The sequence below is a fragment of the Panulirus ornatus genome, chromosome 7 (genome assembly GCF_036320965.1).
Source record: "Panulirus ornatus isolate Po-2019 chromosome 7, ASM3632096v1, whole genome shotgun sequence".
NCBI lineage: Eukaryota > Metazoa > Arthropoda > Malacostraca > Decapoda > Palinuridae > Panulirus > Panulirus ornatus.
The window spans coordinates 35113525-35137323 of record NC_092230.1 but is presented as its reverse complement, the minus strand read 5'-3'; the positions used below and the strand labels follow the sequence as shown (position 1 = coordinate 35137323).

General features: G+C 42.5%; 1 protein-coding gene across 1 annotated transcript in view; it reads right to left on the bottom strand.

Moving 5' to 3' along the window:
• The window catches only part of LOC139749518 (uronyl 2-sulfotransferase homolog pip-like), a 67927-nt gene that overhangs the window by 26127 nt on the left and 18001 nt on the right, over nucleotides 1-23799 (bottom strand). Inside the window, exons 2-6 of the mRNA XM_071663475.1 lie at nucleotides 15134-15258; nucleotides 13426-13721; nucleotides 11957-12036; nucleotides 6464-6620; nucleotides 5283-5395 (exon numbers count right to left, since the gene is read on the bottom strand). Of these exons, the coding sequence (XP_071519576.1) occupies nucleotides 5283-5395; nucleotides 6464-6620; nucleotides 11957-12036; nucleotides 13426-13721; nucleotides 15134-15258 (771 nt within the window). The remainder of the gene's footprint in view (nucleotides 1-5282; nucleotides 5396-6463; nucleotides 6621-11956; nucleotides 12037-13425; nucleotides 13722-15133; nucleotides 15259-23799) is intronic.

Here is a 23799-nt window from a genome sequence, read left to right as displayed (position 1 = left end):
GTCTCCCGCGTTTGCGAGGTAGCGCAAGGAAACAGACGAAAGAAATGGCCCAACCCCCCCCCCCATACACATGTACATACACACGTCCAGACACGCAAATATACATACCTACACAGCTTTCCATGGTTTACCCCAGACGCTTCACATGCCTTGCTTCAATCCACTGACAGCACGTCAACCCCTGTATACCACATGACTCCAATTCACTCTATTTCTTGCCCTCCGTTCACCCTCCTGCATGTTCAGGCCCCGATCACACAAAATCTTTTTCACTCCATCTTTCCACCTCCAATTTGGTCTCCCTCTTCTCCTCGTTCCCTCCACCTCCGACACATATATCCTCTTGGTCAATCTCTCCTCACTCATTCTCTCCATGTGCCCAAACCATTTCAAAACACCCTCTTCTGCTCTCTCGACCACGCTCTTTTTATTTCCACACATCTCTCTTACCCTTACGTTACTTACTCGATCAAACCACCTCACACCACACATTGTCCTCAAACATCTCATTTCCAGCACATCCATCCTCCTGCGCACATCTCTATCCATAGCCCACGCCTCGCAACCATACAGCATTGTTGGAACCACTATTCCCTCAAACATACCCATTTTTGCTTTCCGAGATAATGTTCTCGACTTCCACACATTTTTCAAGGCTCCCAAAATTTTCGCCCCCTCCCCCACCCTATGATCCACTTCCGCTTCCATGGTTCCATCCGCTGACAGATCCACTCCCAGATATCTAAAACACTTCACTTCCTCCAGTTTTTCTCCATTCAAACTCACCTCCCAATTGACTTGACCCTCACCCCTACTGTACCTAATAACCTTGCTCTTATTCACATTTACTCTCAACTTTCTTCTTCCACACACTTTACCAAACTCAGTCACCAGCTTCTGCAGTTTCTCACATGAATCAGCCACCAGCGCTGTATCATCAGCGAACAACAATTGACTCACTTCCCAAGCTCTCTCATCCCCAACAGACTTCATACTTGCCCCTCTTTCCAGGACTCTTGCATTTACCTCCTTTACAACCCCATCCATAAACAAATTAAACAACCATGGAGACATCACACACCCCTGCCGCAAACCTACATTCACTGAGAACCAATCACTTTCCTCTCTTCCTACACGTACACATGCCTTACATCCTCGATAAAAACTTTTCACTGCTTCTAACAACTTGCCTCCCACACCATATATTCTTAATACCTTCCACAGAGCATCTCTATCAACTCTATCATATGCCTTCTCCAGATCCATAAATGCTACATACAAATCCATTTGCTTTTCTAAGTATTTCTCACATACATTCTTCAAAGCAAACACCTGATCCACACATCCTCTACCACTTCTGAAACCGCACTGCTCTTCCCCAATCTGATGCTCTGTACATGCCTTCACCCTCTCAATCAATACCCTCCCATATAATTTACCAGGAATACTCAACAAACTTATACCTCTGTAATTTGAGCACTCACTCTTATCCCCTTTGCCTTTGTACAATGGCACTATGCACGCATTCCGCCAATCCTCAGGCACCTCACCATGAGTCATACATACATTAAATAACCTTACCAACCAGTCAACAATACAGTCACCCCCTTTCTTAATAAATTCCACTGCAATACCATCCAAACCTGCTGCCTTGCCGGCTTTCATCTTCCGCAAAGCTTTTACTACCTCTTCTCTGTTTACCAAATCATTTTCCCTAACCCTCTCACTTTGCACACCACCTCGACCAAAACACCCTATATCTGCCACTCTGTCATCAGACACATTCAACAAACCTTCAAAATACTCATTCCATCTCCTTCTCACATCACCGCTACTTGTTATCACCTCCCCATTTACGCCCTTCACTGAAGCTCCCATTTGCTCCCTTGTCTTACGCACCCTATTTACCTCCTTCCAGAACATCTTTTTATTCTCCCTAAAATTTACTGATAGTCTCTCACCCCAACTCTCATTTGCCCTTTTTTTCACCTCTTGCACCTTTCTCTTGACCTCCTGTCTCTTTCTTTTATACTTCTCCCACTCAATTGCATTTTTTCCCTGCAAAAATCGTCCAAATGCCTCTCTCTTCTCTTTCACTAATACTCTTACTTCTTCATCCCACCACTCACTACCCTTTCTAAACAGCCCACCTCCCACTCTTCTCATGCCACAAGCATCTTTTGCGCAATCCATCACTGATTCCCTAAATACATCCCATTCCTCCCCGACTCCCCTTACTTCCATTGTTCTCACCTTTTTCCATTCTGTACACAGTCTCTCCTGGTACTTCCCCACACAGGTCTCCTTCCCAAGCTCACTTACTCTCACCACCTTCTTCACCCCAACATTCACTCCTCTTTTCTGAAAACCCATACTAATCTTCACCTTAGCCTCCACAAGATAATGATCAGACATCCCTCCAGTTGCACCTCTCAGCACATTAACATCCAAAAGTCTCTCTTTCGCACGCCTGTCAATTAACACGTAATCCAATAACGCTCTCTGGCCATCTCTCCTACTTACATAAGTATACTTATGTATATCTCGCTTTTTAAACCAGGTATTCCCAATCATCAGTCCTTTTTCAGCACATAAATCTACAAGCTCTTCACCATTTCCATTTACAACACTGAACACCCCATGCATACCAATTATTCCCTCAACTGCCACATTACTCACCTTTGCATTCAAATCACCCATCACTATAACCCGGTCTCGTGCATCAAAACCGCTAACACACTCATTTAGCTGCTCCCAAAACACTTGCCTCTCATGATCTTTCTTCTCATGCCCAGGTGCATATGCACCAATAATCACCCACCTCTCTCCATCAACTTTCAATTTTACCCATATTAATCGAGAATTTACTTTCTTACATTCTATCACATATATATATATATATATATATATATATATATATATATATATATATTTTTTTTTTTTTTTTTTCAAACTATTCGCCATTTCCCGTGTTAGCGAGGTAGCGTTAAGAACAGAGGACTGGGCCTTTGAGGGAACATCCTAACCTGGCCCCCTTCTCTGTTACTTCTTTTGGAAAAAAAAAAAAGAGAGGGGGGGATTTCCAGCCACCCGCTCCCTCCCCTTTTAGTCGCCTTCTACGACACGCAGGGAATACGTGGGAAGTATTCTTTCTCCCCTAACCCCAGGGATATATATATATATATATATATATATGAGAGAGCTTGGGAAGTGAGTCAGTTGTTGTTCGCTGATGATACAGCGCTGGTGGCTGATTCATGTGAGAAACTGCAGAAGCTGGTGACTGAGTTTGGTAAAGTGTGTGGAAGAAGAAAGTTGAGAGTAAATGTGAATAAGAGCAAGGTTATTAGGTACAGTAGGGGTGAGGGTCAAGTCAATTGGGAGGTGAGTTTGAATGGAGAAAAACTGGAGGAAGTGAAGTGTTTTAGATATCTGGGAAAGGATCTGTCAGCGGATGGAACCATGGAAGCGGAAGTGGATCATAGGGTGGGGGAGGGGGCGAAAATTTTGGGAGCCTTGAAAAATGTGTGGAAGTCGAGAACATTATCTCGGAAAGCAAAAATGGGTATGTTTGAGGGAATAGTGGTTCCAACAATGTTGTATGGTTGCGAGGCGTGGGCTATGGATAGAGTTGTGCGCAGGAGGATGGATGTGCTGGAAATGAGATGTTTGAGGACAATGTGTGGTGTGAGGTGGTTTGATCGAGTAAGTAACGTAAGGGTAAGAGAGATGTGTGGAAATAAAAAGAGCGTGGTTGGGAGAGCAGAAGAGGGTGTTTTGAAATGGTTTGGGCACATGGAGAGAATGAGTGAGGAGAGATTGACCAAGAGGATATATGTGTCGGAGGTGGAGGGAACGAGGAGAAGAGGGAGACCAAATTGGAGGTGGAAAGATGGAGTGAAAAAGATTTTGTGTGATCGGGGCCTGAACATGCAGGAGGGTGAAAGGAGGGCAAGGAATAGAGTGAACTGGAGTCATGTGGTATACAGGGGTTGACGTGCTGTCAGTGGATTGAATCAAGGCATGTGAAGCGTCTGGGGTAAACCATGGAAAGCTGTGTAGGTATGTATATTTGCGTGTGTGGACGTGTGTATGTACATGTGTATGGGGGGGGGGGCATTTCTTTCGTCTGTTTCCTTGCGCTACCTCGCAAACGCAGGAGACAGCGACAAAGTATAAAAAAAAAAAAAAAAAAAAAAAAATATTTTCATACTATTCGCCATTTCCCGCGTTAGCAAGGTAGCGTTAAGAACAGAGGACTGGGCCTTAGAGGGAATATCCTCACCTGGCCCCCTTCTCTGTTCCTTCTTTTGGAAAATTAAAAAAAAAACGAGAGGGGAGGATTTCCAGCCACCAGCTCCCTCCCCTTTTAGTCGCCTTCTACGACAGGCAGGGAATACATGGGAAGTGTTCTTTCCCCCCTATCCCCAGGGATGGTATATATATATATACATATTATGTAATCGAATACCCTTCGTCTCACATTGGAGCAACAGGGTCTCCACTGGTATATCTAGGGAAAAACTTTTTTTTTTTTTTTTTTTTTTTTTCCCAAAAGAAGGAACAGAGAAGGGGGCCAGGTGAGGATATTCCCTCAAAGGCCCAGTCCTCTGTTCTTAACACTACCTCGCTATCGCGGGAAATAGCGAATAGTATGAAAAAAAAAAAAATATATATATATAGATAATTTGTATAATTTAGAGAGCTGTAGGTGAACCATAGGAAAAGTATGGTAGTTGGAAGACACATCTCGAGCTAGATAACAAATTTTGAGCACTTCTGAGGTTCTTGAGGGATGCAACAGGTTGAAATAGGAAAAGTCACCACCTATGAACCACAATTGTGAGTGGAGATACTAGTGGGATATGAGAAGTATGAACATCACTAGGCAATGGATCTAGGAGAAAAGTACAATATCAGGAGAGGTACATGTAAAAATGATATATGAAGAGAAGATACATGCTTACCACATTGGAAATGGTCACCTATTTTGTTTGAGATAAAGCAGTTCATTACATTTTACACGAGACACATATACACGTAAGAGCCCACTACACTAGAGTTACACAAGGCCTGCTCTGCCCCATGCAGTAATGATACCTTAAGAACACACACCTGCCCTGTGTCAATTATGGTAATCCAAGCACACACATCCACCCTTAAACAACATGCACACTCATTGGCACCTGAGAACAGGCTGTTATTGGCAAGAGCCCATGCCAAGCTTACTTATAGTTTTTTTACAAACGCACACACTGAGATGCTAAAGGATTAGAACTCACGGGCAATAGCTTTCATGTCCACAAAAGAATTCAATGGTGTGTCCCAGGACCTCCTTGCCAGGAATGTACCGACATTCAGGATCCCGGCGGTTCTTCAGGCATGTCTCCAGGTCCTGCATGGTACGAAAAAAAATCTTAAGCATTTCTGACAGGAGTCAGTGTGAAATTACTTTTAAAGATCTGTATTTCATTTTCAGTGAAGTGCTGTAATAAAATAGGTACCAAACCCCTACAATGTGAACCTGAAGCACATTTTCCATTATAGTTTCCTTAAGTGATTTTCTATTTTCTGTATTTCTTCCACTAACAGATAGCATCCTTCTTTCATCCCTTACCTTTCATGCAAAATGCTTTATTCCTTTCTAGACTTGAATTCTTATATCACTTTCTTCCATAATGTATTCATAATTCTAGAACCTATAATGTCGTGCTTTTCTTTATATTCTGCCCATTTTTTAGTAAATGTCTTGTCCATACATACATTTCTTAAAAAAAAAAAAAATCCTATTCTACCCATTCTTTCTTCAAATTTCAGATTATCTCCTTTCTGTATTACTAGACAAACATCACCAATAAAGCAATATCATCATTCACAAGTCTTTCCATTTTTTGTCTCAAATGTTCACATTCTTCCCAATTTCTGTTTAAAGTGCCTTATTACTCTTTATTTACCTTCACCTTGTGGCTCTTAAGCTTTGCCTTAGGCCTCTCATTCATGTATGTATTCATGTACACAATTTACAATTGCCATGGTCTGTTATCTGAAAAAAAATTTTAACCAGCGTTTTATAGTCAAAGAAGAGAGCAGGGGTGTATGTAGCGAGGCAACAGGGATTTCATCAACAAACTCTATCCCAGGAAGTCTGCCTCAGCCCTAGCTAGATATCAGTTTTTCCCTTCCCAACACCTGGCCCACAATCCAATTATTATGATAGTCCCCCAACACACTTACTTCTGACCTTTCTGAAGGCTCCTGCAACATCCTGGCCCACGAGATGAGGTTACTTGAAGATCCCTGAATCGTAAATCGGGTATCCACCAAGCAACTTGACCCAAGCAATGACCTTACTTACCTAAGAACCTTTCCTGAGGGTTTCTGTGGCATCTGACCCAGGCATCTTCTGACTACTACGATCTGACCCTCCCTACATGCAAACATTAAGATCAGGAGAGATAAAGACCTTTTTGAGGAACATCCTAGTGGGGAACCTCGTCTCAGGGAAGCGGTTGTGAAGTTCGACCAACTGGAATGGCGCCCGCATGTGGTAGTACCAGCTAATGGCTCGTTCCACTGGGTCACGCACCAAGCTGATCATAATAGGTTTCTTCTTCTCAAACCTACATAAACAGGCATTTAAAGAGTTCGTAATCAGTAATACACCATGGAATTTTACAGGACTTCAAATTATGATACTTGTACAATTTCTACACAAAGGGAATAAAAATTTGGTATATCAGTGAAAAGATCTATAAGGTTTGTCTTAGTGACTGGACATAATCACTGGAGCCAGTAGATGGCGTGCATGGCACTATAAATCGTGGGGTAAAGCTGTAAACAAAAGAAAACTAAACTGGTGGAACTCAAGTTCTCAGACATGGTTAAACTTTCACAAAACTGGGCACTGACTGAACTTGTAAAAACAGGGATTACGGGTTGAGAAGTAGCTAACCAAGTGGAGAAAATCATGACCAATACATTCATGGAGTGAAAGTCTTGGGTAAAAGTAGCATAAATGAGCGATATGTACCCTAAACTTAAAACTAATCCAGACTGCAGTGATGCACAGAGGGAAGAAATCTCTTCAATTACATACGTCTGGCAACAAGCATTGGAACACATAACAATGGCACACACACACATACAGTCACACAACTCCCTTTAAATCTGAAATACATGACAAATTTATGGTCTTCAAACCGTACCAGAAGTTCAAACTATAATACTAAACCGATGAGTAAACTACTAACAAAAAGAGGCAGCAAATTAGTTTGTAGATTTATAACTGGGTTGAAGTGTAAGTCATAATAGGAGTATCGAAAGAATTGAGGATTCCATCATCAAAATTAAATTCTGGAGTACTTTACACCTTTGGTCTCTGCAACTTTTCTGTACACGTTTGATAACACTAAGATGACCATATTTGGCACACCTAAGAGTCAACTGTCGTAAGATTTACATATCTCATAAAAAATATATATAGCTTTTTTACATATAAGCAACATGCTTCATTGATGTGTACATTTACAATATACGGTCAGTGAATACTTTCTTAGGAATATTAGCATTCTCGTACTGTCCTTGTTAGCTCCCACAAATTAACATTTATGGTTATCATATGATTATAACGTCATGGTATTTATATATTTAATCTACTTGTTTACAAAAGCACCCTCCGTGTTTTGCAACCTCATATATATATATATATATATATATATATATATATATATATATATATATATATATATATATATATATATATATTATCCCTGGGGATAGGGGATTAAGAATACTTCCCACGTATTCCCTGCGTGTCGTAGAAGGCAACTAAAAAGGGGAGGGAGCGGGAGGCTGGAAATCCTCCCCTCTCGTTTTTTTTTTTTTTTTTTTTTTTTTAAAAGAAGGAACAGAGAAGTGGGCCAGGTGAGGATATTCCACAGAGGCCCAGTCCTCTGTTCTTAACGCTACCTCGCTTACGCGGGAAATGGCGAATAGTTTGAAAAAAATATATGTATGTATATATATATATATATATATATATATATATATATATATATATATATATATATATATATATTCCTATGAGTCCACAGGGAAAATGAAACACGAAAAGTTCCAAGTGCACTTTCGTGTAATAATAACATCATCAGGGGAGACACAAGAGAGAAATATGTCAGTTGATATTTTTTTTTTTCATACTATTCGCCATTTCCCGCATTAGCGAGGTAGCGTTAAGAACAGAGGACTGGGCCTTTGAGGGAATATCCTCACCTGGCCCCCTTCTCTGTTCTTTCTTTTGGGGAAAAAAAAAAAGAGAGAGGGGAGGATTTCCAGCCCCCCACTCCCTTCCCTTTTCGTCGCCTTCTACAACACGCACGGAATACGTGGAAAGTATTCTTTCTCAGACGAACATCGTCTGATATTTTGTGCAAAGAAGTTCAGGAATTTGCCAGATTTTCTGCAGATTATCACCTCCTTGCACAAGCTATTTATTGTCAACTGGAACTGAAGAATTTAGTTAAAGAAAGCAGTCATAAAGTCCCTAAACTCTTCATTTTGTACATACCATCCATTGTGCAAGTCATTCATTCTCATTCTTTTTAAGAGTGACTTAAGAATCATCACACAGAGGAAAAGATAAGTCCCATATATATATATATATATATATATATATATATATATATATATATATATATATATATATATATATATATATATATATATGATACTCTCTCACCCCAACTCTCATTTGCCCTTTTTTTCACCTCTTGCACCTTTCTCTTGACCTCCTGTCTCTTTCTTTTATACATCTCCCACTCAATTTCATTTTTTCCCGGCAAAAATCGTCCAAATGCCTCTCTCTTCTCTTTCACTAATACTCTTACTTCTTCATCCCACCACTCACTACCCTTTCTAATCAACCCACCTCCCACTCTTCTCATGCCACAAGCATCTTTTGCGCAATCCATCACTGATTCCCTAAATACATCCCATTCCTTCCCCACTCCCCTTACTTCCATTGTTCTCACCTTTTTCCATTCTGTACTCAGTCTCTCCTGGCACTTCCTCACACAAGTCTCCTTCCCAAGCTCACTTACTCTCACCATCCTCTTCACCCCAACATTCACTCTTCTTTTCTGAAAACCTATACAAATCTTCACCTTAGCCTCCACAAGATAATGATCAGACATCCCTCCAGTTGGGGTGAGAGAGTATCATTAAATTTTAGGGAGAATAAAAAGATGTTCTGGAAGGAGGTAAATAAAGTGCGTAAGACAAGGGAGCAAATGGGAACTTCAGTGAAGGGCGCAAATGGGGAGGTGATAACAAGTAGTGGTGATGTGAGAAGGAGATGGAGTGAGTATTTTGAAGGTTTGTTGAATGTGTTTGATGATAGAGTGGCAGATATAGGGTGTTTTGGTCGAGGTGGTGTGCAAAGTGAGAGGGTTAGGGAAGATGATTTGGTAAACAGAGAAGAGGTAGTAAAAGCTTTGCGGAAGATGAAAGCCGGCAAGGCAGCAGGTTTGGATGGTATTGCAGTGGAATTTATTAAAAAAGGGGGTGACTGTATTGTTGACTGGTTGGTAAGGTTATTTAATGTATGTATGACTCATGGTGAGGTGCCTGAGGGTTGGCGGAATGCGTGCATAGTGCCATTGTACAAAGGCAAAGGGGATAAGAGTGAGTGCTCAAATTACAGAGGTATAAGTTTGTTGAGTATTCCTGGTAAATTATATGGGAGGATATTGATTGAGAGGGTGAAGGCATGTACAGAGCATCAGACTGGTGAAGAGCAGTGTGGTTTCAGAAGTGGTAGAGGATGTGTGGATCAGGTGTTTGCTTTGAAGAATGTATGTGAGAAATACTTAGAAAAGCAAATGGATTTGTATGTAGCATTTATGGATCTGGAGAAGGCATATGATAAGAGTTGATAGAGATGCTCTGTGGAAGGTATTAAGAACATATGGTGTGGGAGGCAAGTTGTTAGAAGCAGTGAAAAGTTTTTATCGAGGATGTAAGGCATGTGTACGTGTAGGAAGAGAGGAAAGTGATTGGTTCTCAGTGAATGTAGGTTTGCGGCAGGGGTGTGTGATGTCTCCATGGTTGTTTAATTTGTTTATGGATGGGGTTGTTAGGGAGGTGAATGCAAGAGTTTTGGAAAGAGGGGCAAGTATGAAGTCTGTTGGGGATGAGAGAGCTTGGGAAGTGAGTCAGTTGTTGTTCGCTGATGATACAGCGCTGGTGGCTGATTCATGTGAGAAACTGCAGAAGCTGGTGACTGAGTTTGGTAAAGTGTGTGAAAGAAGAAAGTTAAGAGTAAATGTGAATAAGAGCAAGGTTATTAGGTACAGTAGGGTTGAGGGTCAAGTCAATTGGGAGGTGAGTTTGAATGGAGAAAAACTGGAGGAAGTGAAGTGTTTTAGATATCTGGGAGTGGATCTGGCAGCGGATGGAACCATGGAAGCGGAAGTGGATCATAGGGTGGGGGAGGGGGCGAAAATTCTGGGAGCCTTGAAGAATGTGTGGAAGTCGAGAACATTATCTCGGAGAGCAAAAATGGGTATGTTTGAAGGAATAGTGGTTCCAACAATGTTGTATGGTTGCGAGACGTGGGCTATGGATAGAGTTGTGCGCAGGAGGATGGATGTGCTGGAAATGAGATGTTTGAGGACAATATGTGGTGTGAGGTGGTTTGATCGAGTAAGTAACGTAAGGGTAAGAGAGATGTGTGGAAATAAAAAGAGCGTGGTTGAGAGAGCAGAAGAGGGTGTTTTGAAATGGTTCGGGCACATGGAGAGAATGAGTGAGGAAAGATTGACCAAGAGAATATATGAGTCGCTGGTGGAGGGAACGAGGAGAAGAGGGAGACCAAATTGGAGGTGGAAAGATGGAGTGAAAAAGATTTTGTGTGATCGGGGCCTGAACATGCAGGAGGGTGAAAGGAGGGCAAGGAATAGAGTGAATTGGAGCGATGTGGTATACCGGGGTTGACGTGCTGTCAGTGGATTGAATCAAGGCATGTGAAGCGTCTGGGGTAAACCATGGAAAGCTGTGTAGGTATGTATATTTGCGTGTGTGGACGTATGTATATACATGTGTATGGGGGTGGGTTGGGCCATTTCTTTCGGTCTGTTTCCTTGCGCTACCTGCGGGAGACAGCGACAAAAAAAAAAAAAAAAAATATATATATATATATATATATATATATATATATATATATATATATATATATATATATATATTTTTTTTTTTTTTTTTTTTCATACTATTCGCCATTTCCCGCAATAGCGAGGCAGCGTTAAGAACAGAGGACTGGGCCTTTGAGGGAATATCCTCACCTGGCCCTCTTCTCTGTTCCTTCTTTTGGAAAAAAAAAAAAAAAAAAAAAAAAAAAACGAGAGGGGAGGATTTCCAGCCCCCCGCTCCCTTCCCTTTTAGTCGCCTTCTACGACACGCAGGGAATACGTGGGAAGTATTCTTTCTCCCCTATCCCCAGGGATATATATATATATATATATATATATATATATATATATATATATATATATATATATATATATATATATATATATATATATATTATAATCCGATGCATTTTGGTTCCACAAAATTATGTGGTCAGGTTTTTAGTATATCAGACAGAGTAACTGGGAATGCTGTGTTAGAGGTCATAACACTAGTAGGTTGCGTGTGTGATAAGCTTAACACACTAGGAGAGAATTATGTAGCAAACTCTATTGAGTTTAATGCGTGATAAGTTCACAACCGAGTGAACTCGTGACACTGGTAAGGTCTGTCATGTCTTAAACTTAAAACACAGGTTAGATTTACTTTGAGGCTGGATTATGACTCCAACATTGTAAAAAAAAAGTCATTACAACATGATCATGACATCATGGACATACCAAAAGGGTGGTGATGGTAAGGTTATAAGAAAGGAGGGATGAGAACTTACTTGGTAAAGTTGATGTATGCGAACGACTGCATCATGGCTGTTGGCCTCTTGATGTTTGAGATGTTACCAACAATATCACGCTGCCAGGACGAAGGGGAGAGGAAGAGAGTTAGGCAAGGGTTACACCTGAGAACATACTACCATCAATACTCACACTAGATATTAATGGGTCTCTCAAAAGTTTCACTGGTAAAGCAAGTACTTCTCACTTGTAAGTGATAACAGAACACAACCAAAATGAGTTTACAGATCCACAAGTTTCACTGGTAAAGCAAGTACTTATCACTTGTAAGTGATAACAGAACACAACCCCAAAATAAGTTTACAGATCCACGCTACCGAAATGAGAGCAGAGTAGCTAAGCAGAGAAGTTAGAAAAATGGATAATTTGAGAAACACCAGTATAAGAGAGGATTTGAGTATTACGTCTATATTGTATATAACTGAGAAGCTAAGGTGGTAGGGTCATGTGCAAAGACTGGAAGACACGATATATATCAAGAAGTATTTGAAATTAACTCCTAAAAGAAGGTGCCCAGCATGACGTCCCAGAATAAGATGGATCGAGGACATCAAGAGCTCGCTTGCAAGTGGGAAGACCTGGAAGAAGTTGAAGAACACAGAGAGTACCAGGACAGGAACGGGTGAAGATTGAGTGGGAGGTCAACGACTTCCAGACACTAAGTCTGCCTGGCTTTGGTTGAGTAAGGTGAGAAATATCAACACTGGCATTACTGGTACGGCCTGATTAGCAATTAAAAGATCTCATAGGTATATAAATGGCTTTCCATTTACAAGAGCACACCAAAAGAAGGAAAAAGAAGACATATCTACCCATAATTAGTACACAGAATAAAAATGCCAATTATATTAATATGGCAATGCCAATACTACAGACATACAATATATGAATAAGGCAATGACAATACTACAGACTTAATGTAACTTAGTTGAAGAGGACCCAGTCTTACATATCATATTACAAACATGATGCATTAATCCCCTCTTCCTGTACTGTCCAAACACCTCATGGATATTGAGTCTATATGACTAAAACTGTTCCATTCTCAATAACCTACAGCATAAACAATCGACTCAAGCATAGTTAACCACCTTCAACAGCATCAACCACCCAATGTATATACAAACATCCACATCCTGAAACGTCAACCAACCAACCCATACACGGAAGCCTCAACCAATTAGCTCACATACACACCCTAACAGAACATCAACTAATCAACTTCGGTAAGTATTGCAAGTCAAAACCTCTAGAAATAGATCTAAAAATGGTTTTGACAAACCTGGAAAAGACTTGTCTGATAAAGGATCGAATTTTGACCCTTCAGGCGAGTATCCAGACCCAGTACGTACATACGTCTTCCGCAAATTTCTCCCCTCTGTCTCCCATTACTGTGTTCTCCAGACCCTACCATCCACACCCGTGCCGCATGCAAACAAACACTCACGTGTGTGGGAATGTGGGGGATGTGGACCACCTCAGACTTCGTGGGTGGGTTTGCCACCATAGTAAAGTGGTTGATAGGCGCCAGGATTCTGAGGAGGTTCCTCATGGTGGTGGAGCCGCAGCGGAGGATGGGAGTCACCAGAAGAACGTCCTGCCTTCCATCACCCGTCACGTTGATCGGAGGACCCAACTGCAGGTTTCCTCTTCCCTCCAATGTCAAACTGGACTCTGGGCCCGCCTGGGCCACTGCAGAAAGAGGTGGCTGAGGCTTCCTTCCTTGACGCTGCTCATGAAAACCTGCAGAAGACACGGACGATGATACAATGATACTAAATATGAGATCAGGAATTTGAAACTCACTTATTTTGCATACTATCATCAGGAAGATCAAATGTGATTCTGAGGCAATGGGAGTGAGAGAATATCAATTATACTACACAGAGGTGAAGTTTTTCAGCCTATATGATCGTGGCGACCCCAAGGGGAATATTTCAGTATAAAAAGCCTGGTAATGAGTGACTATTTGCTGACTCAAATGTGTACAGCAAGACTTGAAGCAATTTAATCTGGAAATCTCGTAAAATCCACGGAAAAGATGGTTTCACAACCATCACAACCAACCGTCTAATTGAGATTCGAGGTTTTCCCATTTCTCTCTTCTTTGTCAGTCCCAACAAAACACTCCTTTGAGCCCTTTCTTTTTAGGTAAGTGTTTTCCTCTATTCAAGCTTAAACTGACTACATATTTTCGTATCGAATTTTACCTTAATGGCCTTCCTCTAGTGCCTGACATTTCCTCCATGTTTGGGAGTTTTTTTTTTTTCCAGCCCAAAGATTATCACGGACCTATGTCTGATAACCTGTACGACTTCCCTCGCTTGTATGATATCCTACCTTTCTGCTACTTCATGCAGTCTTGCTATATACCCCTCCTTGCCTTTTGTAAAGCAAGATTAGCCTATCCTGGTCTCCCTCGCTACCTATCCTTTTTGCTCGCTTCCAAAACCATTACCTAGTAATAGTTCCTGAAAATTGGTTTGCCTGATAAATACACCGCTAGTGCCTCATTAATTTCCCTCAAATGTCTAAAAACGACTGAGCATTTGTTCTTACGGTTCAACATCACGCTAACAGATTGCTCCAGGTTTGAACGACAGCTGATGGTTTCCGCTGCTGCCACTTACATTAACCAATTTTCTACGCTCCTTCTTCCTGATTCTCATCTCACTCTTTCATCATGTTCCATAATAATGGTCTTGCGTGCCAAAACATTATCTTGCTTCCGTAATAGGTTATGGATGGATCATAGTAATTAGGACGGTGAATGTCCTGAGCGGCTATTACCTCTCATGTTGGTGTAGAAAACCATTCATCAAACTCTCTCCTGCTTTATCAAGTAATTTACCCCCGTTTCCGTGTAATATCATTTACGAAATACCTCAAGTGTCTCTTACATGTGACTGCCTACCCATTAACTGCATAATAGGAGCTTCTTGTCTTTTCTCAGCTGATGTTTCGAAGTAAAACTGGCTCTCGCATGGTTGGCCTGGGGTGTGTAGACGGTCTAGGGTGTGTGGGCAGCCTGGGGTATGTGGACAGTCAAGGGTGTGTGGGTAGCCTGGGGTGTGTGGACGTTGCCAGGGTGTGTGGGCAGCCTGGGGTGTGTGGACAGTCAAGGGTGTGTGGGTAGCCTGGGAAGAGAGTCTCACCTGTGTAGTCCTGGCTAGCCTGGGGTGCCGGGGAAAGATGGGGTGGCGCTGGGGTCAGCAGGAGGAGGTGGACGTACATGACCAGTGTGGCTGGCAGGAACACCGCCGCCACCACGTCGCTCATCCTGCAAGATATATAATCAAACATCAGACTGGTAAAGTCAACCTTGGCCTCAGGGAATGGAGGACAATACATCACCCTCCACGTACACCTTACATACACACCTTTGCGCCAAGATTCATCATGATCATACAGAGGCTGTAGCCATTAGTGACCGAAGGTCGTCACCTCAGGATAAAATTATATGGATTATTGCCAGAGAAAATTAATATTTTGCGTTAACTTTTTGACCTGTAGAGAGAGCTAAACATGGTTGTCACAAACCGGTCTTCGGCATTATGTGGGATATGTGGAAAGATTTTTGTGCCAGGTTTCACGAACACTGGCTGAAATACAGCCTAGTCTTGGCAAAAAAAGATAATGTCTATTTGGTGAACTTTGATCCTTGAACTCTGGCTCAAACACATATATCTATCTATAGAGAGACTGGGGCTTGTATAGTGGTGTGTGTATACCGTGTTTTGTTCTCAGCTGACTGACACTAAGGAACTTCAGGTCCGAATATACGTCTTTGGGTTGATCATCTTTGACCTTATGAAATCATTTAAAGGACCCAAATAAGAATACACAATTAAAAAGAATGAGAAACATAGAATTCAAGGTATCCTTCTTCATGAAGGGAGAATAAAACCAACAAAAAGAAAAATCACAAAAAAACAAATGATTCTACCATAATGATAAACCAGAGTAGATTAATTAGAACAATGTTAATATACAAGTGGCAGGCGACAATACCTCAAATGGCTGGAATATCATTCAGATTCATAACAGCCAAAATTCTTTTGTAAACATTAGGGTCCACGGACCATCAGCTGGTGGGGACTGCACCAGCTGAAGAACCCCTGATGGAGACTATATCAGCTGCAGAGTCCCTAGTGGGTAATGGGCCAACCGAAGAGTCCCTGATGGAAATCGGACAAGCTGGAAAGTCCCTGGTAGGAACTAGACTAGCTGGAGTCCCTGGTGGGGACTGGATCGGCTGGAAAGTCCCTAATGGGTACTGGACTAGCTGGAGAGTCCCTAGTGGGGATTAGACCAGCAGAAGGATCCCTAGTGGGGACTAGACCAGCGGCAGAGTCCGTCGTGGGGACTTGACTAGCTGGAGAGTCCCCCACCAGGCACTGTATATCAGAATCCAACAGTAAACACACAACAAAGACACTCGATCGCTCTTTGTGACTTCCAGAACCAATGATGGTTCTAGAGAGTAATATTCATGTGAAAATGCTCATTCATAATCAGTTTTCAGCCCTAGAAGTTATCCTCACATTTCATGCGTACATACAGTATATTCATGCAGTGACATGTAACGCTATCGACGACATTTTGTCGTTAAACCACTAATATCGTTACATATACGTTAAAACTGACGAATTTACAAGAAATATGAGGGGTTTTAATTGGTTGATTATGTGGGCTTTAGGCCCTTCAACTGTCAGTATCGTGAAAGCAATCAACGTCAAGTTATATCCACTGAAAAACCTTGAACACCTTCTTCAGTTGTTGAAGATAACTGTAAGACCATATGTGCTCTCTGTATTTGTGGTCCTTGTTAAGACCAAACACTCACACTGCACATACAACCCTTGATAAGACCATACACATAGGCCAGACCCGTGCACCAAGTGCCTATGTCTCCTGATCAGGGCCAGGAGACCAGACTGGTGCATCAGCTGCCAGTAAGTGACCCTGACCAGGAGACCAGACCGGTGCATCAGCTGTCGCCGGCCTAGATCAGCTGTGTGCTTGGCCCACAGTTTTCTCTTGTAGTACAAACATGACCACGAACTTTCATTTCACATTAGCTAAACTGCAGAGATTTTCTTCCCAGTCAACGCAAACATGAAGTGGGGTCAGGAACAAACGAAGAACGGCCACATTTGCTTACATCCACAACTCTTCACTGTCGAGTATAATGCACCAGAACTAGAGCTTCCCTATCCTCAGCCAAGCCCCTCAAACTATTCTGTGATTTCCCCTGACCGCTTTAGATTGTCCTGGTTCAGTCCGCTGACATAACACATTGCCTCAACGAGCTCCATTTCGTGCACCTTGCATCTTCCTGCATCTTCAGGCCCCCGATAACTCTTAAACACCTTTCGCGCCACCTTCCCATCTCGTGCACGATCAACTCTTTCTTCTTGTTCCCTCCACTTCTGACATGTGTCTAGACCCTCCTGGTCTCTTCTCACTCATCCTCTCTATATGTCCAAACTATTCCAGCACATCCTGTTCATCTCTGAACCACTCTCTCTCTCTCTCTCTCTCTCTCTCTCTCTCTCTCTCTCTCTCTCTCTCTCTCTCTCTCTCTCTCTCTCGTTTCTTACTTGATCAACCTTCCTCACACTGAATGTTGTTCTCAAGCATTCCATATCCACCACATGCATCTTCCGCGGTGTAGTGGTTAGCGTTACTGACTATGGGTTCTCGGGCCAGCCTAGAGTCGGATCAGCATCCGTGCGAATCGTGGGCGTGGCGCCACAGTCGGCCTACACCCAACCAAGGTATTTATCCTCTCTTGGGGGCTGGTCGATAAATGGATACCTTAGGCTGGTGTGTGTGTGTGTGTGTGTTCCATATATCGTACTCTAGAGTTAAGTATCGCGCTCTAAAGTCTTAGAATCATGCGTTTGGATTATCTCACACTACCGTCTTAATATCGTACACAAGGTCAAGTATCGTACGTCCAAGTATCGTAGTATGAGGTATACGTATCGTGCTCTAGATTTCAAGTATCATAATTGTAGGCTATCGATAGCTTTTGTACTCTAGGATTAAGCATGGCTGGGTGGCTGGATATGTAGACTTCTTAACTATTAGGGTCAAAAAGTTATAATCACAAAACGCGAATATCTAAACATCCTCCCTCAGGTTTTTAAGACAATTCTAAGACCATACACGCTCTCATTGCATGCATGGGTCTGGTGGTGGTGAGGCATTATGCAAGGGTTTAGGTATCGTACACAGGAATGGTTTAAGATTCGTATTCTGGGGTCAAATATCGTACTTTGTGGTTGAAGTATTGTAATCATGGGTTATCGTACGCTGGGGGTTAAGTATTGCACTCAATTTATTGTACTCTTTTGTGATTGAATACCGTATTGGTTGTAGTATTATACTTACGGGTGTTTTCATAATATAAACAATAATACTAAAATACTTCTTTTGACACTTAAAAACACACAATAGCGGAACTCCAAGTTCGAGAACCATCACGTCCAACACTATTTTTCTAGAGCACATTATATGTTAATATCGACCTAGCATGCTTCATACAAAAATAGTTCCTGTCTTCACTTCATATAAGAAGGTTTAAAAGTGCAGTACCGTAATTTACTCTTTTCAAGATTTTAGTTTTCATTTTTGTTCTTCATTCGTACACAATAGGACGTAAACCTGGGTATTAAGTTAATTTTTATTGGGCTTTTTTATCATTCTAATGTTGTGCCAGCTGACGTCCTCGTAAACCTGGTTTTCATTTCTATGTGGTGAACAATTTGGTGTTGGAAATGACAGAGTTTCCCCTCCAACTCGTCCCAATACCTCAGTAATTTATGATGGGAACGTGCTCATACGTGTTCCATTTTCTGGTGGATTACCACATGATAACTATCACTGTTAACGTCGACTGATCCATTAAGGTAATGATGTTGATCGTCAGCAACGACAGGTTCCGACACCATCTGAAGTTATGACCGTTAACGATGTGTGATGCCATGACGGCTACGTTACCATTACTGATGTCGGTATGTGGCAGCCTAACGCTATATGCTATCTTCACGTTGTTGCTATAAATCCTTATTGTTTATAGATAATGCCAAAGGAATTCAACGGTAGTTATCTGCACTATTTTTTGTGGTACGGACCAAGTATTTCTTCTAATAAAACGCAGCTCACTGTACAAGAAAATCGGAATCTAGAAGGAATTAAACTACATAAATATTATCATGGAATGCTATATATAATGATTCATGTCATCATGCAATAGCCCATCTTGTAAACTGATAAATACCTCTTGATTAAGGCCTACACTATAAGTTAATTCAAATCAATATTTATCCATAAATCATCAACACCAATCATAATTTCATTTTGGCTAGTCTGCTACCTTGATGACAAGAAGCCAAATGGTAAATTTTTCCTGACAAAATATATTTTTTTACTATTTCAACTGTCATTATGACCATCCAACATGTACTAGCAATAATACCATTAATGGGAAATGGCACTGGGCAAGGATGCAGCTGCCACACACTATAACAATTTCAAATTGTTTATATCAAACAGGTGTAGTGGATCTCAACGCAGTCGCAGTCGCTATCACACTGCAACTTACTGAATAGTAACATCAGCACGCTTTTTTCTTTCTTTAAATAACTTATATGTCTCATGATACTCAAACAATTGACCTAATGAACTAAAGAAGCTTTCATATTGTTGTGAACCTTCAAGCTGCAACGCGGGAAGCTGCCATGTTTGCTCCACCACATCATCGATCGTTGGTTGCCCCGGCCCACAACCCCCTACCTTCAGTAACATTGACACGAATCTCTCCCACTGATATCCCCGTTCTCACGCACGAGGAGCTTATGCAATCGTATGTCAACTTTGTGCTCCGTGGCGTGCCGACGGACGTGTAATTCAAACGTACGGAAGTATGTTTTCACACCAAAATGACTAGGTGACTTTGCGCGCCAAGAGACAACAAGAACGTGAACGCTGGCGGCGTCAGAGCGTGACCCTCCAGCCTTCACGACACACATACACTCCACTAACATGACGAGCTTTCTACCCATAGCTGTTGAGAACTGATGAGAAATTTGCGTGTGTGAGTGTGTGTGTAAAGATTCATCAAGACTAAGCTTGGCACGGGCTCTCGTCAATGATAGACTATTCGGTGTGCCATCACCGGCCTATGTCTGGAGTGTGTGTATATGTGTCCAGGCACAGACAGGTGGATATGTGTGCGTTGTGTATGTGTGTACAGGAATTTGTCTTTGGTTGGTTTGATTCGCGGTTGCGGCCTATCAACTGCCAAGGTTAAATTATTTAGGCCGTCAACGTCAACCGAAAAATTAAAACCTTCAAGTGGTAAAGATAATTGTGAGAGCAAATACACTGTGGCCCATCATGAGGAAGTTATTCTGTGATGCTCTGTGTTAACACTGTGCTGCACCTCACACGGGGAGAGGGTGAAGGGGTGAGGGAGGACAGTGGTGTATCTGCTGCTGGACCGTCTGGTTCCCCATCCCCTTCACGTACCTGTCTGCTTGTTTTCCCTGTCAATCAGCTGGCAGCTGGAATGCTTACCTGGCTTCCTATGTTTGACTACCTGTGTGTTCATCCCCAGGTAGTGGTGGCAACACACACACAGCAGGGTGAGCGGGTGGGAGTGTCTGCAGGATGTGGTAAGACGTGAAGTCACCGTTGGGCTTCTCCCGGGCCCTCGAGGGGGAGGTCCTTAACCTCGCCAGCCTCACTGAGACACCGTCATCTTGACCTGCGGGTCTTAGGTCACGATCAGACCCCTGATCTTGATCCTGAACTCCCTGCCACTCTGGACCACGGAATCCAGTTGAAGACACAGGGACACACGGACAAGAACACCTACCATGTCCTCCCTAGAACGATGCTCACATAGAATTCTTATGTTTATTCTTGTTCACTGACGTCATCCCTCCCCGTGTACTGAGTGTGCTTCCCAACTTGTACCTGTGCTTGCTCGTCTGTTCTGCTTCTGTCTACACCTGAGACTTTTTTCTTCTTGGAAGCACAAGATGATTCATCCCATCCTTAAGAAGGGTGACCGTTCTGACCCCTCCAACTATCGTCCTCTTGCTTTGACATCTGCCATTTTCCAAAATCTTTGATTCCCTCCTCAACCGCTATATCCTCAGACATCTTGAATCTCACACTTCTCTCTCTGATCACCTGTATGGCTTCCGTAAGGCGAGATCCCCTGGTGATATTCTCCCATCTTACTAATGTCTGGTCATCATCCCTGAAATATTTTGGGGAGTCATGTGTAGCTGCCCTTGACGTACCTAAGGCTTCTGACAAGGTGTGGCATCAGGGTCTCATCTCTGAGCTCCCTTGTTTTAGCTTCCCTCATTCATATCTACCTTCCTCTCTAGCCAGTCTATATCTCCCTGGTTGTTGAGGGATCAGCCTCTCTCTCTTTCTCCATCAACAGTGGTGTCCCGCAAGGTTCTGTCCTGTCCCTTACACTTTTCCTCTTTCTCATCCTCGATATCATTTCTTCTGCAAATAATCAAATGCACTCATAAGCCGAGGACTCGACTATACATTCCCCCATATTCTTCAATTCTGCTCCTTCTCTCACTCGATGTGCATCTCGTCTCGAAACAACTTCCTCCAGAAAATCAAATTTGGACAGGGTATCTCAGTGGGGTACAGGACATCTGGTAAAGTTTAATGCCCCTAAGACTTGGTTTATCCCATATGTCAAAAATTCCTCCCAACTTTCCTCCCTTTTTGACGGTTCTGTAATTCTGTCTAACTCAGTGAACATATTTGGCATTACTGTAACATCCACTTTATCTCGGAAACCCCACATTACGGAAATAGCTAAGTCTACCTCTAAAAGAAACTGGGTGTCTTGTTTAGATATCGAAATTTCTTTTCCGAACAGTTGCTCCGTTTATATAAGGGACTGAATTTGGTTCAGGTTCCTTCTTCTACAGGTATTACTTTGGTTCATGCTCCCAAGAGCTGGCAGCTCGTGTAGCCCCCACCACCAGCTGGACGACGCAATACTTAGCAAGCTGCTGCCTCACATTATAACTGTACGGTGGTTGTCAACTCAAGGTAGGGCAGTTCTGATGGATGTTTCTCTCCCCGACACCTCGATACGTGGGGACTCCATCTTCTCATGTTTTTCCCAATAACTATAACCCGGCACGTTTTAAATGACAGGTTTTTTTCACTTTCTCAAAAATTCGTGATTACTTTCCATTGTTTCTTCTTTTTCTTATTTATAAAACTTTCTATATTTCAATTAAGACTTGGTCTTGATGAGGACTGGTCCGTGACTGGAACCTTCAACGTTAAAGAATGAAAACACATTCCTCTTCTGAGACGAGGCAGTCGGTCGTGTCTGAAAGGGGCTTCTACATAACATTATGACCCAGGCTCATCCAGATGGGGTAAGGGGTCACACAACACCGTGACCTCTTCCTGTGACGCAGGGTCAGCCACCTACGCGGTACAACATTGAGAATAAAACAGTCGTTATAACAACAGACGTAAACACAACCTTCGCCAGCACGTACACACGAGCGGGTGTACAGGATAAAGTGTTCCATTTCGACCAAGCCAACACACATTACCGTACGATTCCAGTCTTAACTTCCTGGACCAACCCACCACCGCCACAGTCACCACAGACTCTCTAACCTAACCCAATATTTCCATCACTAAGCGGGGTTCCCCGAGGCAGACGTTCCTCACCAGCAGGTCAGGGTCTGTGCTGAGAACACCACTCAGACAGTAACCTCCATCAGCACGTTCCATGGACACACCCACCTTGTAGTACAGCCTAAGGCATCCACACTGGATAAACTATGAGCCACTGGGAACTATTTCTTTTTAGTTTACGTATAATTATTAACCCAGGACTAATTTCTATGAAAGAGTCGTGCTGGTGCTACCCGGGAACTTTCTACACGCTCCTTAACCCGAGGGCTGCACTACGTCCAGCAGCAGGGAAATGGCGAATCCTCTGGAGTGAGACGTTCTTTGACAAGCCTGTATACTCCTAGTGATGCAGCCTCACCCAAGGTGACTCTTCACTCGCGGTGAACCTCCAGCAGGAGGAGTGCAGGTAACGGTGAAGGTTCCGATCCTTCGTATGGTAAACTATATATTCCCCAGCAGCTGCTCACCTCACCTCAGCGTCACCCATCCTCATGCTGAGGACAGGACACATCAACACACCACGACTCTTCTCTGAGCAACAATACTCATAATACGGAAGACATACATGAAGGACTGAACGTGCGGACAACTGGTGCAGGTCGAAGAGAAACAACTGGAAAAAAATATATGACAGAAATTGAATGGTAACAAAGACGCCAACTGGAAACAGACGAGACAAACATTTGGTTCCCACGACGCCTCACAGCCGAGAGAGAAGCTCCAGCCAGCCAACCATAACATGGACTCGAGACGAACTTCTTGGCTTCCGTGAACAATTTGCTTTTACGTCATTTTATCCATTTATTCATCTTTTTCCGGGGGAAGGGGGAGGGGAGGGGAGGGTTCAGATAGTCATTCATCGATTAATCTATTGATAAAAGAAATGTGTTTCTCTCGCGATTACTTCCCATCATAGGACCATCATAGGAATAAAGATCTCGTCTCTCTGTCCTCAGTGTATGCAGGTTTTACAAACTAATCATATACTTATTTAACACCACGAGACGCACAACTCTCCTCCCGTGATTAAAATTTGGGTTCTGTAATCATCCCAAATAATCATCCTAAGTTTCCATAAGATGGGGAATTGGTGTAGAATTTCCATATA